The sequence below is a fragment of the Choloepus didactylus genome, chromosome 24, assembly GCF_015220235.1.
Source record: "Choloepus didactylus isolate mChoDid1 chromosome 24, mChoDid1.pri, whole genome shotgun sequence".
NCBI classification, from domain to species: Eukaryota; Metazoa; Chordata; class Mammalia; order Pilosa; family Megalonychidae; genus Choloepus; species Choloepus didactylus.
Window position 1 is genome coordinate 10,362,534 of NC_051330.1, and position 18,548 is coordinate 10,381,081.

The following is an 18,548-nucleotide window of genomic DNA, read 5'->3' on the forward strand; positions in this document are numbered from 1 at the left end:
TAACTCTGATTGGATAATTTCCATGGAGGTGTGGCCCCACCCATTCAGCATGGGCCTTGATTAGTTTACTGGAGCACTATATAAGCTCAGACAGAAGGAGCGAGCTTGCTATAGCCAAGAGGGACACTTTGAAGAATGCACAGGAACTGAGAGAGTAGCTGCAGATGAGAGACAGTTTGAAGACAGCTGTTGAAAGCAGACTCTTGCTCCGGAGAACCTAAGAGAGGACAAACATCCCAAGAGCAACCAAGAGTGACATTTTTGAGGAGCTGCAGCTTAGAGAGGAACATCCTGGGAGAAAGCCATTTTGAAACCAGAACTCTGGAGCAGATGCCAGCCACGTACCTTCCCAGCTAACAGAGGTTTTCCGGACACCATTGGCCATCCTCCAGTGAAGGTACCCGATTGCTGACATGTTACCTTGGACACTTTATGGCTTTAAGACTGTAACTGTGTAACCAAATAAACCCCCTTTTATGAAACCCAATCCATTTCTGGTGTTTTGCATTCCGGCAGCATTAGCAAACCGAAACAATGCATATCTTACCTTTTTAATTTTTGAAAAGAACATGACTCTACGGATTACTTTTGTGAGCCATATAACTGCTTAATGAGGAATATCTGGGTTACTAAAATAGATACAAAATCCTTCTGAAGTCCTAATGTAGCAGCCCTTTATTGAAGGCCTCAGGCCAGTTAGGAAACTGATGCCCAAGTTAAGCATCTGGTTAAGTTCAGTCAAAGGTTCAAACCAAGTCCCCTGACTCCCAAGTCCCTGCTCTTTCTACCAATTCAGGTGCATCTGTATTAATTGGGGTCTCAGGGATATTTTCCCTTATCCCACCTATGTACAAGTATCTTAAAGGACCAACATGTCATATACTAAATTATTAACAGAGAAAATCACTTCTGTTTCCCTAGTGATTTAGCCTAATTAGGTATTATTAGGCTATAATTTAGTGTAACTTTATCACCTATTGTGCATGCAGCTCTTTAAAATGCAAAACCATAGGGTACTCTTACGGGCTTCCTAATTTTCAGGCAATGGAGATACACAGAAGAAAAAGACCAAAAATCCAAAACCTCAAGAAGCTTTCTTGGAGGAAGAAATCTAAAAAGAGCTAGAATATCATATGGTGAAGAAAAACAAACAACACATTGAAACGAGAACTAGGTAGTTAACAAGGAACAGACCTGATCTCGAAGAAGGAGCTGGAAATGTTGGATAAGGTACTAAACGAGGGCAATAAAGCCCAAATCGAGACAGCCAGGAACACTGAAACAACGTTGCAATAACAACAATCCCCGTTGCGAGGAGCGCTTTTAACAATCCCGAGGCCGCGGCGGGACGGTGAGCGCCAGCGCGGGTTGCTAGGGCTGCGCCGGGGCAAGCGCCCTAGTGTTTTGACCACTGGCTGGAGGCGCCCAGCGGGGACCCTGCGGTGAGTTTGGAGCCGGGACAGCCCGGGATGTGGGTCCCCCGCCCCTGAACCTGGCACCCCATGCCTGAAAGCAGCTGCGCCCGGAGCGGGCGGAGCCTGGGGAAGCGAGGAGCGCGGAGGTGGGCGCCGTGGGGCTAGGGAGAGCCAGCGTGGGGGTCAAGCCCCGGGCGCAGAGACCGGGCGCAGGGCGCAGAGATTGGGCAGGTGCGGGGGCTCGGCCAAGGGCGCAAAGACCGGGTGCAGGGCGCAGAGATTGGGCAGATGCGGGGGCTCGGCCAAGGGCGCAGAGACCGCGCGCAGGGCGCAGAGATTGGGCAGATGCGGGGGGCTCGGCCAAGGGCGCAGAGACCGCGCGGAGGGCGCAGAGATTGGGCAGGTGCGGGGGCTCGGCCAAGGGCGCAGAGACCGCGTGGAGGGCACAGAGATTGGGCAGATGCGGGGGCTCGGCCAAGGGCGCAGAGACCGCGTGGAGGGCGCAGAGATTGGGCAGGTGCGGGGGCTCGGCCAAGGGCGCAAAGACCGGGAGCAGGGCGCAGAGATTGGGCAGGCGCGCGGGGCTCGGCCAAGGGCGCAAAGACCGCGCGGAGGGCGCAGAGATTGGGCAGGGTCGCGGGGGCTCGGCCAAGGGCCCCGGGGCTGGACGGAAGCTGGGCGCAGGCGGGACAGGGGGCAGGGCCAGGCCCGGGCCCGGCGGCCCGAGGAAGACCCGGCGGGGAGACTCAGGATGGGAGTCGGCGAGAGAATTAAGGAGGGGTCAACGGCTGAAGGAGACACTAGAGAGAGTGGAGAGAGACGTGGGAAAGAGGAGGAAAAGGAACTGAGCTCTGAGATGGTTCAGAGCATCCTTTCTGATGAGGCCAGCTGTGGGCTCCCTGTGTTAGCCAATGAGGGATATGAGCGTTTCTCTACTGAACTTAAGGGGACGTTAAACTCCAGCAGGCAATGCTGGAGCAAGCCTCTGTGGCTTCGTGATTTAAAATAACATCGGGGAAAGCAAACATTACATTGTCTGAAAAGAGTGTTTTTGTTTGGGTTGTTTTGGTTTTATTCTGTACAAGAATAACAGATGGTCAACTGATGAATGGTTAAACAAAATGTATGTACATACAATGGAATATTATTCATCCATAAAAAGGAATGAAATCCTGATACATGCATCAACGTGGATGAACCGTGAAAACATCGTATTGAGTGAAATAAGTCAGACACCAAAGGACAAGTACTGTATGATGTCACTGATTTGGAAAAATTAGAAAAGGTGAATTTATAGAGTCAGAATCTAGAATACAGGTTACGAGGAGATGGGGTGGGGCTAGGAAATGAGATATTAAGTCTTAAAATGGGATGTTTAAGTCTTAAAATGGAAATGTTTGGTAATGGGTGGTGGTGATGATAGCACAACATTGTGAACACAATTAACAGCAGTGAAATGTATATCTGAATGTGATTAAAGGGGGGAATGTTAGATTGTATATATGGTAACAGAATAAAAAATTTTAAAAAAATCCATGGAACTACACTATACAGTCAGCCCTAAGTTAAACCATGGACTTTAATTAATAGTACAGTTATAAAAATATGCTATCATCAGTTGTAAAGGATGTTTCACAGAAATGCAAGGTGTTGGTGGTGGGGTGATATATGAGAATCCTGTCTTTTATGTAGGATTGTTCTGTAAGCCCACAACTTCTCTAATAAAGAGAAATTAAAAAATGAAAAAAAAAACAAAAAAGATAGTTAAAATGGTTTTGAAATCATGGTCCCAGGAAATGATTTTTTCCCCCTTCCCAGCTAAATTAACAACTATTTGGTGTCAGGAGTGAGTGAGTTGTTCTCAACTCTAGTTAATTTAAAAAAAAAAAAAAAAAAGGCAACACTCAACTGAATTCAAATCTCTGGAGTGAATTACTTTTAAGATGCTCCCTAGGTGATTCTAGTGTGTAGCCAAAATTGGGAACTGCTGACTAAAGCTTTACTTACAACATCCCCATGGAATTTCATCATGTTATTTAAAAATATCATGCACAGCAACAACTTAAGATTCATTCATGTTTTGATTTTTTTCCCCTTCACCATCGGTTATAAAGGAAAAACTTTAGAAATGCAGCTCACAGGAGATCTACACACTTATGGCATACTGAAAAGGGGAGGAAAGAGGCCCAGAGAAAATTAGATTCCTAATATGTAAAACTGAGAAAGTTGCTTTCTGGCTTTCAGTGATGTTGATAGTTTTCCAAGACACTGAAAAACAAAACAAAAGAAAATGCACACACATTTTATTGAACCTGTTTTAGTTCCCCAGGCTGCTCAAGCAAATACCATGCAATGGGTCAGTTTAAACAATGGGAATTTAATAGTTCATGGTTTTGAGGTTAGAGAAAATGTCCAAATCAAGGCATCATCAAGGCGATGCTTTCTCCCCAAGGACTGGGGTGTTCTGGGGCTGGCTGCTGGTGATCCTTGGCCCTGGGCTCCTCTGTCACATGGCAATGCACCTGGTGACTTCTCCTGTCCTCTCTCTTCTCTTCCAAGTTCCATTGATGTTCACCTCTGTGGCTTTCTCTCTGTGTGTCTGAATTTCATTCTCCTATAAAGGACTCCAGTAATAGGATTAAGACCCATCCCAGTTGAGGTGGGCCAAAGGTCCTGCTTACAATGGGTTCACAACCACAGGAATGGATTAAGTTTAAGAACATGTTTTGCTGGGGTATAGACAGATCCAAACCATCACAAACCAAATAGAGACAAGTACCTCAGTCAGTTTGGACGTGTGGATAGGACAAGCACGTTAGACTTTGTAGCTAGGATTTCAAGATACTAATTTAAGCTTGCTGCCTTCAGGCAGTGAGATATTTCCACATCCATTTTAGAAATTAGGCATTTAGGGTCTAAACAGAGGCAGATCTTCAGAGTGTTTAAAATGCTGTTGTTGGAGTAGACACACCTGGGTTGGAATCCCTGTTCCTCCACTCTTTAGCTATGGGACTTCAAACTTAAGTGACTCCCCAAAGTTACACAGTTAAGAAAGGACCATGGTAGAAACTGAAATCTAGGTTTTCTGCCTTCCAAGACTCTTCATTACTCCTGGAGCTTCCTGCCCTGGAGGGAATCCCAGTTTTGGTCAGTTAACTTTGTTCTGTTCCACAACCACCGGACAATCTCCAGGAGCTTCTTGTGTGGTTCATGGAAGGGACCAAGCAAACCTTGAGTGTGTCTCCTTTCAAATCCATCTCCAAATGTTTTCTTGGTGGTACAGAAGAAGAGCTAGGAGTCAGATAACCAAGGTTTTCTAATTGGATAGTCTGACCACTTCAAAAAAAAATTCTCCTGGAACACTGCACACCAATCAACTGTTATTTCTTTAGATAAAGGTAGCTTGTTCTTTTCTTACCTATCACTTGATACCATATCACCCTGAATTTCGGCAAAAAGGAAAGATGGTAGAAAGGCAGTTTCTAATTTAGGGTGCTTGGTGTGGAGTTAATGCTGCTTTTGCATTTCATACTTTGGGCGATTTGTCTTCAGTAGAAACTGACCCTGTTTTGCCCTATCTCCCCAGCACATGGTGGCAACTCTTCCTGAACATGGCGGCTGACTTGAAACCTTCCCAGAGGGGCACTTTTCCTTCTTTCCCGAGTAGCTACCCATCATGCCGCTCTCAGGGACAGGTAATCTTTTTGATAATTGGCACAATGGGGAAATGAGAAAGTAAGTAAATCAATTCAAATTACAGAAACGTCACAGTTCCCTTCTTTCTTTCCCCCTTCATTTACGTGAGACTGTGTTCAGGTGAAAGGTCTCTAACGAGCTCAGATTTGGGATGGGAAAAAGGTGGGTTGAAGTCAGGAATCCACACATATGGGATGTCGTCGACTTCAGAGGATTGCCTATTGAATGGGATTTGGTATTTGATGAGTAACCTAAGCCCAAGGCAGCAACTTGTTTCTGCTTCTCCAGCTGTCACTCTTAAGAAGAGAAAATATGAATGTTTATTTTATTACCCGTTACAGTTTGTTACTGGATATATTTTACTGGTTACTAGTAAAATTGAAACCATAATATTTTATGCATCTGTAAAATACTGAACTGACATGGCAACCATGAAGATCCTATCGAAACTGAGAAATTCAAAACTATATTAAAGTTTCGGTGAACACTGACCCAAGTTGGGTGATGTAACATCCCAGAACTGAGTTAGTGAAAGCTATGTGAGGATGATGCACATGAAAAGGAGAATGGTCTAAGAGTCAAGAGAGCAGGGAGAGAAAGAGAGAAACCCTCTTTTTATTTTATTTGCTATTTCCAGAGTCCTGGAATTAGCCCTAGTACAAATATATGGGTTCTAGTAGTGCTAAATGTCACTACCTGTGCGATACTGGGCTGGTAAGTTTCATAATCTGTGAAAAGACTGGATGGTCCCACTGCCTTCTTTCAGTCCTAATGTTTTTATAGCTTTTCCCAACTGGTGCCCCTATTGCTATATTGTCCCACTGGGTTCCCAGCCCTTAAAGGAATGCTTTGAGTTTCTCCTGAGGACATAGATGGCAGTCACTACCCCACACTAACTCAGATGGCCACTCCCTCTGCTGTGAAACGTCCTGCACTATCCCTTGGACATAACTACATACAAACCCACAGGACATGTGGAATCATTGGTCACGAGAAACAGAGCTTCTGAAGTTTCAGCTTTGCCTATGCAGAGAGCAAGTTAAAGATGATAGATACGGTCTTCTGGAAGAGGAAATTTTCACGATTCTTGATTCCCTTACCCGACTCTTGTCACCAAAATCTGTATTCATCAAGATTCGTCAGAGAAACAGAACTGAGAAGATATATGTATGATAGGAGTTGGTTTACACAACCATGGGGATTGGCAAATCCAAACTCTGTAGAGCAGGCTGCAAGCTAGAAACTGCTGAAGGTGAAGATGAGTTTTGCTGGAGAAGCTGGCTGGCAGAGGTAGAGGCAGAAATTCTCTCTGACTTCTGAAATCCTCAGTTCTTGCTTTTAAGACCCCCAACTGATTGGATGAGGAGACTCCCCACATTGCTTCAGGGCATGCTCCATTGTTGATTGTAGATGCAATGGGCTGTAGATGTAGTCAACTGATTATAGATGAAATTCCATCTACAAAATACCCTCCCAGTAACAATCAGGCCAGTGCTTGATTGATCAAACAACTAAACACCATAACTTTGCCAGGTTGACATATAAACTTAACCGTCAAAGTCCACCTACCTGTCAACTTGGCAACCCAAACATGTGTCTTTAAACCATACATAATCTCCAAATAAAGACAATGACATAGTCATACTTTTGCCTAACATAATACAACTGTTCTGCATACAACTGAAAATGCACTAACCCTTTCTCCAGAAGAGGGTGCAAGTCCTTGGGTGCTATTCATTCTTATCCTTTATATCCTTTAACTTAAATACTATAACATAAAGTTAATGCAACTTGTAAGAGGATAAGAGAGGGAAGAAAACAATGATATTATATATATACACACACAATATTCATAACAAAATAAGAAATATCAGTAATAATTACAGTCCTTGTTTCTGCAACTGGTCACATGGTCGTCTCTGCTTTTTATAACTTCCCTCTTTCACTACCCATTTCAAATTCCCTTAAACTTCAGCAAACATCTCAGCTGGTTGTGATTCTTTGCCTGTTGGGGTGACCTAAGCCCTCATTCCTGAAGTTTCTGGACCATTGGTAGTCTTGCCTGGATTGGATTGTTGCAGTTTTCCATTGACTTTAATCACGGGGCATGGTAGTACTAAGAGACACCCTAGGGGATCTGCTGTATCCCAGGCAAACTCTTCCTTACCTCCATTGTTTAGTAGCAGCCAAGTTTCCACTTGGTAATAAGGATCATAAGACAGAGGAATGAGTCATTTACTTGTTGACTAGGAAGATTTAATTTGAGAAGGTTGTTGGTGTTTCGTGAGTCCTTGTGATAGGATCCTTCCCTCTTACAGGAATCAGGTTTGTTGAGTGGGACTTCTACCGACCTCCCTCCACCCAAGGAGAACCTGATATAGGTTTCCCAACCAAAATCTAACTCCTGTCTGAAAAACCCGATGGATGAGATGCTTAGCAGGGTGCACAACAGGTGGTGTGTTCCAAGAGTGTTGGGGCAATGGGGCATAAATGTTTCCCTCGTATGCGGGGGGTGGGGGGAGAGGGTCTACTTGGAGATCTGGATGCTGCTCAAGAGGACTCTCGGGAAGAGTGCTGGGTTCCCACAGACAGGCTGTGTGAGGTGGGAGCTGGATAACCAGGGGCAAGAGAGAAAGCAGCTATAGGAACAGAACACCACCCATTTCATGGAAATTGCATTCAGAGGAGCTCAGCAGAGATGTCAGCAAAAGAGCCAAAAGTCCCCCTGAGGGAAAAGAGGCAGCCGGGTGAGAGAACACCATGGCCTATTCAAATGTATCAGTCAAGAAAGAACATTTTCTTTCTCTTTCTTTCTTCAACATGTTTCTGTCTCAGAGGACTTAAGAGCAGCCAGTGCACAGAGAATGAGGGAAGTGGGAAAGAGAAGCAGCCAAACACATCCCCTTTCTGCATCCGAGTTCCTTACCACCCTGGAGGTGGGGTGGGGTGGCACGTGGAGAAGTCCTATCTTTGAAATGTAGCTTGAACCACGGATTAGGACGTTGGATTAAAAACTTTCTATTTACTGACTTGAGACAGTGTTCGCCAACTAGAGTGTCTGTTGGACTTTCTGTTAGCTGACATGGAACAGAGAAGTCATGGGACATGCCCTTGTTTTCAACCAGGGGCCAAGGAAGGATTATCACTGCAAGAAGGATTACAATCACTATGGGAGACCAAACAAAGTGGTGCTTATGATTATGGGTGTGATGCGTTGAACGTACTGGTTACATAGGTTCTGCAGGATTCCATGTTGCCTGGTTCCCCTGTAGAAGCCCACCAGGCTTCTCCAGCCAGCTCAGCCAGCAGCACCGTCGAAATTGGGAATTGTCCATTTACTGCCTCTAGTATCCTGACTTCAATAAATCTCTGACCCATTGGGATGTCTGATTTATAGCCTCCTCAACCAAATCTACCAGTCTATGGTAGACTTTATCTCTGGCTTTGAATACCATATACCTGCTCACAACTCTGAGTTTTAAAACTCCAGTCTTGACTTCTCCCCCGAGCTCCACCTGTTTCTGTGCCCATATGCTTTATTTTTCTTCCAATTACAATGAATGAACTCTCTTTGCTTCCATCTTAGCCCGATCTTCACACTTGTGTACTCAATCCCATGCCCTCTCATATACTCAAGAATTTCTTCTGTACAATTGCCCCCTTAATCTCTAGCATCATAAAATTTTCTCCCTCTTCTAAGTAATTCTTATTAGATAGAGCATGATGCTGTATCACCCATTGTTTAGCATCCCACATTCTCTCCCACCCTTCATGTTAATAGATACACTATTTAAAATAGTTGCCTATGTTTATCGTCTCCAGTTTCTCTCCTCCCACTCTCTTGAATCCAGCTGTTCAAACTGACTTTCACCTCACCGCTCCACAAAACTCTTGTCAAAATTACCAGTGATCTACATTTTCCAACTGCAGTAGTCAAGACTTACTCTCATCTCATTTGCCAATTATCAGCATTTAGTACAGTTGATTATTTTCTCCCCCCTGAAATTTGTTCTTCATATGGCTGAGGGGAACATCATTGTGTCTGGCTTCTCCTATCTTAATGGATGGACATTCCTTTTCAGTTTCCTTTTCTGAGTCTTCATTTTCCTATCCTCTAAACATTGGCATGCCCCATGGCTCATTCCCTGGACTTCTCCTTGCTATCTACATTTACTCACCTAGTATCCTGACTTCAATAAATCTCTGACCCACTGGGATCTCTGATTTATAGCTCCCTCAACTAAATCTAGCAGTCTATGGTAGGCTTTATCTCTGGCTTTGAATACCATATACCTGCTCACAACTCTGAGTTTTAGAACTCTAGTCTTGACTTCTCCCCTGAACTCAATAGTTCTCAAACTACCACTGTCTATTTAGCAGTTCTTGATTTCCATTTTCCTCCAAATCTACTCCTTCATCACTTTTCTGCATCTCAGTAAAGAGAAAGCACATTCTTCCAGTTACTAAGTATGTCAGACAGAGTCATCTTTGACTTCTTCCTTCCAGAGTTTCCATCCAATTACCAAATCATACCAAGTCCATTTTCTACAATATATCCAGAATCTCATCACTTCTCACCATCTTCTCTGCTGCTTCCATGTCTGCCAACCATACCTCTCTCCTAGATTGGCACAGTACCCTCCTAACTGATCTCCCTGGTTCTGCAGTTAAACCACTCCCCATTAGGGCCCAAAAGAGATCCTTTAAAAATGTAAGTCATATCCCACCACTTTTCTGCTCAAAACTCTCTAATGGCTTCTCCTCTGCCCAGAAAAGAATCTGACCTCCTTATCTTGGTCTGTAATGACTGACTTGATCTCAACCCTCAACCCCTCTCATGGCTCGTCTAGCTCTTGCTTAGTGCACTCCAGCCACACTTGCCACCTCCCTCTCCATGAAACTCACAAAGCCTGGTCTCCATCTCAGGACATTTGTACCTACTCTTACTTCTGCTTGCCCTGCTCTTCTACCTCCAGATAACCTCGTGGCTCGCGCCTTCACTTCCTTGGGTCTCTGCCCAAAGTTCCATCATTGGAGGGGCTTTTGTGTTCTGCTCCAACCCCAACTCTGCCCTTCCCCCATGTCTTTCTTCCCTCTCATTCTTATTGTTTTCCTTTATCAGAACCTGATATACTATATAATTAATCATTTATTAGCATCTCTCGCTGTGCTAGGATGTAAGCACCAGTCTAGGTTAACATTGTTCTGTCTTTTGCATTTTTATATCCCCTGCACCTAGCTCAGGGACTGTAAATGAATAGGCACTTAGTTAAATGAATAGATGGGTGAATAAATATGATTTTAGGACCTGCTATTAATTTTATTTCAGTAAACATTATAATTATTGATATTTATTGTGTGTCCAGATTTGAGTGCTTCCAAAGAAATGACGTAGAGGATGTGAATTGCTGGGGATCTGTGGTCAGCCCCAGAGGGGGCAAAGTGCTGTCCACTGGGAAGGGCTCCACACCTCAGCTTCCACCAGAAATACTACAAAATCTCCAGTGTTCGTTTTGTACAGTGGGGTCTTGAATAAGATTTGGATTGAAAAGAAGTGTTCTGCTGCTATTGAAAAAGAAAAAGAAAGAAAAGAACTTCAAAAACTCTGATTATGAAGAATATGGAGGGGGGGGGTTGTTAGTTAATGTCATATTATCCCTTTGATCCTAAATATACCTGTTTGAATTAGTAATTAAATTATGGAGTTTGTGGTAATTGCAGCAGAGTGTTTCTGACTTCTGCTGTCTTCTATGACTTTAAGAGGGTTATGTGGCCTAATGCTTATTATTATAAATAATTACCCCGGGGTAATTGTGCTGGTTTGAATGTATTATATCCCCCAAAACGCCATTATCTTTAATGTAATCTTGTGTGGGCAGACGTATCAGTGTTGATTAGATTGTAATTCTTTGAGTGTTTTCATGGAGATGTGCCCCACCCAACTGTGGGTGATGACTCTGATTGGATAATTTCCATGGAGGTGTTGGCCCACCCATTCAGGGTGATTCTAAATTAAATCACTGGAGCCATACAAATGACCTGACAAACAGAAGGAACTCAGTGCAGCTGTAAGTGACATTTTGAAGAGGAGCTACAGCCAAGAGGGACACTTTGAAGAATGCACAGGAGCTGCAGATGAGAGACAGTTTGAAGACGGCTGCTGAAAGCAGATTTTGCTTCAGGGAAGCTAAGAGAGGAAAAAAGCCCCAAGAGCAACTAAGAGTGACATTTTTGAGGAACTGCAGCCTAGAGAGTAATGTCCTGGGAGAAAGCCATTTTTGAAACCAGAACTCTGGAGGAAACGCCAGCCACGTGCCTTCCCAGCTAACAGAAGTTTTCTGGATGCCATTGGCCATACTCCAGTGAAGGTACCCTTTGTTGCTGGACACTTTATGGCCTTAAGACTGTAACTTGGTAACCAAATAGACCTCCTTTTATAAAAGCCAGTCCATCTCTGGTGTTTTGCATTCCGGCAGCATTATCAAACTAGAACAGTAATCAATTCAGAATTATTCAGTGTCTCTCTTCCCCATTGCTCTGTCTGCTTTCTTCTGCACCGAGGCCTCCTGCATCTGCTCCACACTAGCACTTGCTCCCAGTTACTTTCCTCTGGGAGCCTGGCTAACAGCTGACTGAAAGAGGCTCATTATTTACAGCACATCCAGAATTTCTGGGCTGGAAACATATATGTGTTTATGAGGTAGCTAAGTTACGTATTACAATTCCTATTTTCCCCTTTGAAGTCTTCAGAAAAAAAAATACATTTTTATTTATAGATTACCAGGTGTTCCAGTTTGCTAATGCTGCCTTTTTGCAAAATACCAGAAATGGATTGGCTTTTATAAAGGGGGTTTATTTGGTTACAAAGTTACAGTCTTAAGACCATAAAGTGTCCAAGGTAAGTCATCAACAATCGGGTACCTTCACTGGAGGGTGGCCAACAGTGTCCGGAAGACCTCTGTTAGCTGGGAAGGCACGTGGCTGGCTACTGCTCCAGAGTTCTGGTTTCAAAATGACTTTCTCCCAGAAAGTTCCTCTCTAGGCTGCTGCACCTCAAAAATGTCACTCTTAGTTGCTCTCGGGGTCTTTTGTCCTCTCTTAGGTTCTCCGGAGTAAAAGTCTGCTTTCAAAGGCCATCTCCAAAATGTCTCTGTATGCTGCAGCTCCTCTCTCAGCTCCTGTGCATTCTTCAAAGTGTCCCTCTTGGCTGTGTCAAGCTCGCTCCTTCTGTCTGAGCTTATATAGTGCTCCAGTAAACTAATCAAGGCCCACGCTGAATGGGTAGGGTCACACCTCCATGGAAATTATCCAACCAGAATTATCGCCTACAGTTGGGCGGGTCACATCTCCATGGAAACACTCAAAGAATTAATCTAGTCAACACTAACATGTCTGCCCACACAAGATTGCATCAAAAATAATAGCATTTTGGGGGCCATAATACATTCAAACTGGCATCCCAGGCAAGGATGTAAGTAACAGATTTTTCAAATTCAAGAAGCAGTGGTTGTCATGGGATTGTTATATTTCTTGGAGAAAATGGGGAAGTGTCACAGATCCGTGTGAAAAGGCCTTGGGTTGTTTCTGCCCCCCAACCCCTTCCGACTTGCCAAGGGTGTGGAGAGCAGCCAGGTTGCTCTGGTGAGGGAGTAGACTGTGCCCTGACTCTACTGGGTGCTGTAAACCCAACCACAGACAACATCACATTTTCAGATGACCCACTCACTCCTATTTGGGAATAAAAAAGCTAAGCTGGAATGTTGGGTGCTCTAGGGCATTACTCTTCCATAAACATCTACGATTTGGTACATTCACATTTTCTTCCTTCCTGGAATTCCCTTCTGGCTATCCCTCCTGTTCATTTCTCCACATACTCGCCCCTTTCCTGGCAATCTCAAACGTATCTTTTGCCTAATGGGCAAACTCACACTTACCTTTTGAGATCCACTTAGAATGTCAGCTCATTTAGTCAAGTTTTACCACTCTCATCCCCAGTCCCTCGCAATTGATTTTTTCTCTTCTGTGCTTCTGACCTTTTGCTGATCACTGTGTGTGATGGTTAGGTTCATGTGTCAACTTGGCCAGGTGATGGTACCCAGGTGTCTTGTCAAGCAAGCAAGGGCCTAACCGTTGCTGCAAGGACGTTTGTGGCTGGTTAATAAACCAACAGGCTGGTTTATTAAATCATCAGTCAATTGGCTGCAGCTGTGACTGATGAGGTCAATGAACGGCATATCTTCCACAATGAGAGAATTCAATCAGCTGGATTTAATCCAATCAGTTGAAGACTTTTAAGGGAGACAGATGGAGGATCTTCACTTCTTTGGCCGATCAGCAAAGCGTTTCCTGAGGAGTTTGTCGAAGTTGCCAGTTCATTTCCTGAGTTCATCCAACACATTCATCAGAGTTGCCAGTCTGCTGCCTGAGTAGTTCATCGAACATCTTCATTGGAGTTGCCAGTCTGCTGCCTGCCCTACAGAATTTGGACTTACGCATACACACAGTTCCTGAAACACTTTCATAAATCTTATATTTATAGGTGTCTCTTGTTGATTCTGTTTCCCTAGAAACCCCTAACTAATACACTGTATTACTTGTGCATGTTGAAATTTATTTATGGGCCTATCTGATCCCATGGGTGACACCCTGTGGGCAGGGACAACCTCTTGCTCTTCTGTAACCCCCCAGCATCTAGCTCCATGTCTTTCCTGGTGGATAAATGGATGTGACCTTCCTCTTTGTGCCCTGCCTTGCACATCGGCCCATCACACACTTAGCCAATCACCTTTCATTTTCTTTTCTTTATCATGGTATCAGTTAAAATATATTATGTTATTTTCCTTTTTATAAGCTGCCCTGATTTTCTGTCCTGCTTGAATGTATTTTGCAAGCAACAGCATCATTAAAACAATAGTAAGAGTTAGACTTTTATTCCTGTGGTTTAGTGCATCAGCTTGGTTTAGTTATGCCATGGCAACACAGGATCCTCAACTCTCAGTGACTGATGCACCCAAGGTTCATTTCTCATTCATATCACACACCAGCAGCAGGCCAGGCATTCCTCTTCTCCATGTCCTTTCCACAGTGTCCCTTATCTGGGACACCCACTCATGGCAGAGGGGAAAGAGCTGGGGTAAAACTGTGTGATGGCTCTTTAAGGTTCTGCTGGAAAAGCACTGGCCCCAGGCCCAAGAAAGTGATGCTAATGGGCGCATGTGCAGTGTGGGATGGACAGTTTGAACTGTTGTCAAATAAAACAACTTATCATAGTTTTCCTCCTTGTCAATATGCGGTGGCGGAACAACAACCTGACAAAGGCAACAGAAACTCTTGCTTGGAAAAGGGAAGGATGAAGCTTTAGAACTGTCACTTGTCCTTAGTGATTCCAAAATCCCAGTAGGTGATTCCTGCCAATTGGAAATGGGAGTGTTCCTTGATTAGCTCCTCCCTACAAGTATGTCCCAGTCCATTGTTCTCCATGGCTTTTTTTTTTTAATGCAATTTTATTGAGGTATATTCACATACCAGATAATCATCCAAAGTGTACAATCAATGGTTCACTGTCTCATCATACACTTGTGCAGTCACCACAATCAATTTTTGAACATTTTCATCACTTCAAAAAAAAATTAAAATAAGAATAAAAATAAAAATAAAAATAAAAAAAGAACACCCAAAACATTCCATACCCCTTATCTCCACCCCCTATTGTTTATTTATGTTTTATCTTTGTTTTCTTACTCATTTGTCCGTACACTGGATAAAGGGAGTGTCAGTCGCAAGGTTTTCACAATTAGACAGTCACACCTCAAGAGCTGTATAGTTATACAATCATCTTCAAGAATCAGGTCTACTGGATTACAGTTCAAGAGTTTCAGGTATTTACTTCCAGCTATTCTAATAGACTAAAATGCATAAGAATAACCTTCAGATTAACCTCTCGACTCTGTCTGAAGTCTCTCAGCCACTGAAACTTTATTTTGTTTCATTCTCTTCCCCTTTTTGGTCCAATAAGACTTTCTCAATCCTACGATGCTTGGTCTAGGCTCATTCCTAGGAGTCATGTCCCTCGTTGCCAGGGAGACTTACACCCTGGGGGTCGTGTCCCACATAGCGGGGAGGGCAGTGAGTTTACCTGCTGAATTTCTCCATGGCTTTTTCCTCAGTCTTCTGGAAAGTTCCTCCTTTTCCTGGTCAGGATAGACCCAGCAGGGAGGGGCAACAGAATATTGTGAACAAAGAATCCCCTGTGCCACTTTGCACTTTGCCCCAAATCTCAGGGACCTTCATCTGATGCTTTTTTCCTAAAGATTGTTAGAAGTGAAACACCAAGCTGATCCGTCTTCCACCAACTATTATGTCCACAGATCAACCAATTGTTTTCTACCCTAGAGTTGTGCTTCCCAAACTATCTTAGTTGAAGGATCAGCTTTTTATTTCCTATTTTCAATCATATTTTCAATTTCAATGAAATAAAAAAAGACTTCCAAAATACAAGCCAACTTTTGACTATTAGATTCAACAGACATAATGTATCTCTTCAATTTTCTATAAAAGTTCCTATAAATTGTCAGTTTCTTTTTGTGGACTGTTAAACAGGTTCACGGACAGGCACAAGTTCTCAGACCCACTGGGCAGCATCTTTCCAAAGAAAGGGAAGTTTGCTTCTTAAATGGTCTCTGTGTGTGTTTGCACATGAGCATACTGTTTAGAACCTTCTAAATATGTTTCTTATGATGAGGAAGCTCAACTCAGCTTTTAGTAAATTGAAAGAAATAATTTGTCCAAATTAGTTGGCACGCACAATTCACATTTGTATTGAGCTTTTTCTTCAGGCTTCACTTGATTTTACTCATTTTTCTTCTTTGTTGTTTTCAATTGAGATTACTCATTTTGAACAGTGCTCATTCATTGTTTTTAAATATGCACAAGTATAGGCTTGTTGGTTTTAATCCCAGAGCTGCATGGTTGCAACACATCATTTCATTTGTTGACAACTTCAACTGTTGTTGTTTTTTTTTCCTGATGCTATTTTGGAAAATATTTCCTTAGTTTAGGGGAGATGCTATAATCTAATTCATCTTCAGTGCACTCCACTAGAGCCAGCATATTAATACAGAGACAGAGTGTGTGTTTTCTGCCAGTAAACTTGCTATCCCCTGCATGATGCCTGGGTGCCTTCTGAAATTGTGACTGCCTCTTGCTGTTCTACTGGAACAATTCAGATCTGCCTGCTTTTATGTTCTAATGCATCCTCTTCACTTTCCCTTTTGATGATAACTTTTATTCAGTAAAGATTTACTGAGTTCTTTCTAGCGCCAAGCACATCTAAGTAACAAGGGCTATGCCAGCTAGATTCTTGGCTACACACAGTAGAAACTGATTCTGAATAACTTAACCCCATTCCACCCCTCAAAAGAGAATTAAATGGAAGAATATTATCTGGCTGACAGAATCAATGAGGAGTCAAGAGAGGCTGGCTTGGAAAAATGAGCAGGAACTAAGAAAGACCAGGTGTAGCCAAAATCATAAATAAGAAGGGTCACTTAAGATGCCATCACTGTCCCTTTGTCACTGGACTCTCCTGCCCCAGATATTCACTGCTGGGCTGTGAGATTCTTGACTCTGTCATAACCACCACAAGCTTGGTGGACACTCCCTCAAGAATCATATTCCATGCAAAAGATCATGGTGTCTTTTGAGAACTGCAAATTTTTCCATCTAGTTGAATGTTTTCTCATCATGGATCTCAAACGAGAAAGTCTGGAAAGGACCAAGACACGAAGAGCTTGGTATGTCATGCCAAGGAGATGGACCCCTATCCTCTGGGCCAGGGCCTCTCACCATCCACACCACTGCCATTTGGGGCCCAATAATTCCTCATGGTGGGGGCTGTCCTTGATGGTGGGGTGTTTAGCAGCATCGCTGGCTTCTACCCATCAGATGCCAGTAGAACTCCCCAGTTAGGACAGTTAGAAATATCTCCAGTGTTTCTCCAGGTTCCCTCTCCCCCACCTCCTCCCCCCATTTCAAAAGCACCTATAGAGTTTTGCTGAAAGTATAGATTCCTGAGCTCACCTCAGAATTACTAAAGCAGAAATTTTGGGATGTGAGGCTGGACTCTTGCCTTTTAAATAAATCAACCAGATGAATGTTATGGACATTAAATTTTGACTGCCATGGAAAAATCTGTAAGTGGGGGTGGAGGAAGGTGATCAGATTTGCATGTTAGAGAGATCACTGACCGAGGCAGAGAAAACAGGAGGAATTTGGATAAGGCTGAGATAAAGGACAGCTGTGGATATGGAGGGGTTGACTTTGAAAAATATTTGCAGAGAGATTTTGTAAGATTTAGAGGCTGGTTTTGGCTGTACAAGGGAGAGAAGTTTCACAGGACTCCTAGTTTTCTGATTCTGGCAGATGATGTGACACTGCTCAAGATAAGGAATATTGGGAGAAGACAATGAGCTTGGTTGGGATATATTGAATTACAGGTGCTGACTAAACTTCCAGATGAATATGAATTTGGAGCCGGGGGAGAGGTTGGATTTGCAGATGTGGGTTTTAGAGTCACCACCATAATGGTGGCTAAAGGAGAAGTGGTTGAAATCCTCAAGGAAGAGTGTAGAATGGGAACTGAAGGGGGCTAAGTATAGGCCTGAAAACACCAACTTCAAAGAAGCAAGCCAGTGCAAGGATCAAGGAAAGAGATAGAGTAGGGGGGGTCATAGAGATAGGAAAAGAACCAAGAGACTGTAGTCACAAAAGTCTAGAGAAGAGAGAGATAAACAAAGTGATGGGGAGTGGCCACAATGTAAGATGCCCTGGAGACGTCATATGGGAGATGGGACATTGAATTTTTTTTTTAGATTTTTAAAAAGCTTTTTATTGCTAAAATAACACAACTATAGAAAATGGCACAAAATAAATATCCAGTTTAATTAATTTTTTTAAGGCAAACACGTTTGTAACCACCACCTGTGAAAGGAGGCAAAGCCAGCCACCAAGAAGCCTTCCATGTGTCCCTTCCCAGTTACTAGGGACTATTGGATTTTGCACTTTGGGAATAATTAATGGCCTTTGTAAAAGCAAATTCAGTAGAGTTTTGAGGGTATAAATCAGATTGCTGCAATGACAAAAAACAGTTAAGGAGGTGAAGATCAGTGTAGAGTAATCTTTAGAGAGAATAAGATAAGTAGGCGGTTGTGAGAGCAGACTGCAGAGGCAAAGGAGGGTTGCTGTTTGATTACATTGTTTTCTCTTCTTTTACCAAGAAGGAAAAAAGAAGCTGGCCATATCTACTAAACTGAGTACATGCACTACTAGTGGTTTGAGACTTGGGCTCGGAAAAACACTACTGTGTTATCCTGGACCAGAAGCGGTGGTTTCAGACTTCCCACTTCCTCCATGTGACATCCTCCCCCTCCCCTCTCCAGC

The 18,548-nt window shown here is 43.3% G+C and overlaps 1 protein-coding gene across 1 annotated transcript in view; it reads left to right on the forward strand.

The window, feature by feature from the left end:
* The first annotated feature begins 1,301 nt into the window (after positions 1-1,301).
* LOC119519847 overlaps positions 1,302-18,548 on the forward strand; it is a 153,958-nt gene continuing 136,711 nt past the window's right edge. The window contains exons 1-2 of the mRNA XM_037817575.1: positions 1,302-1,442; positions 5,002-5,110. Of these exons, the coding sequence (XP_037673503.1) occupies positions 5,027-5,110 (84 nt within the window). The 5' untranslated portion in view covers positions 1,302-1,442; positions 5,002-5,026. The remainder of the gene's footprint in view (positions 1,443-5,001; positions 5,111-18,548) is intronic.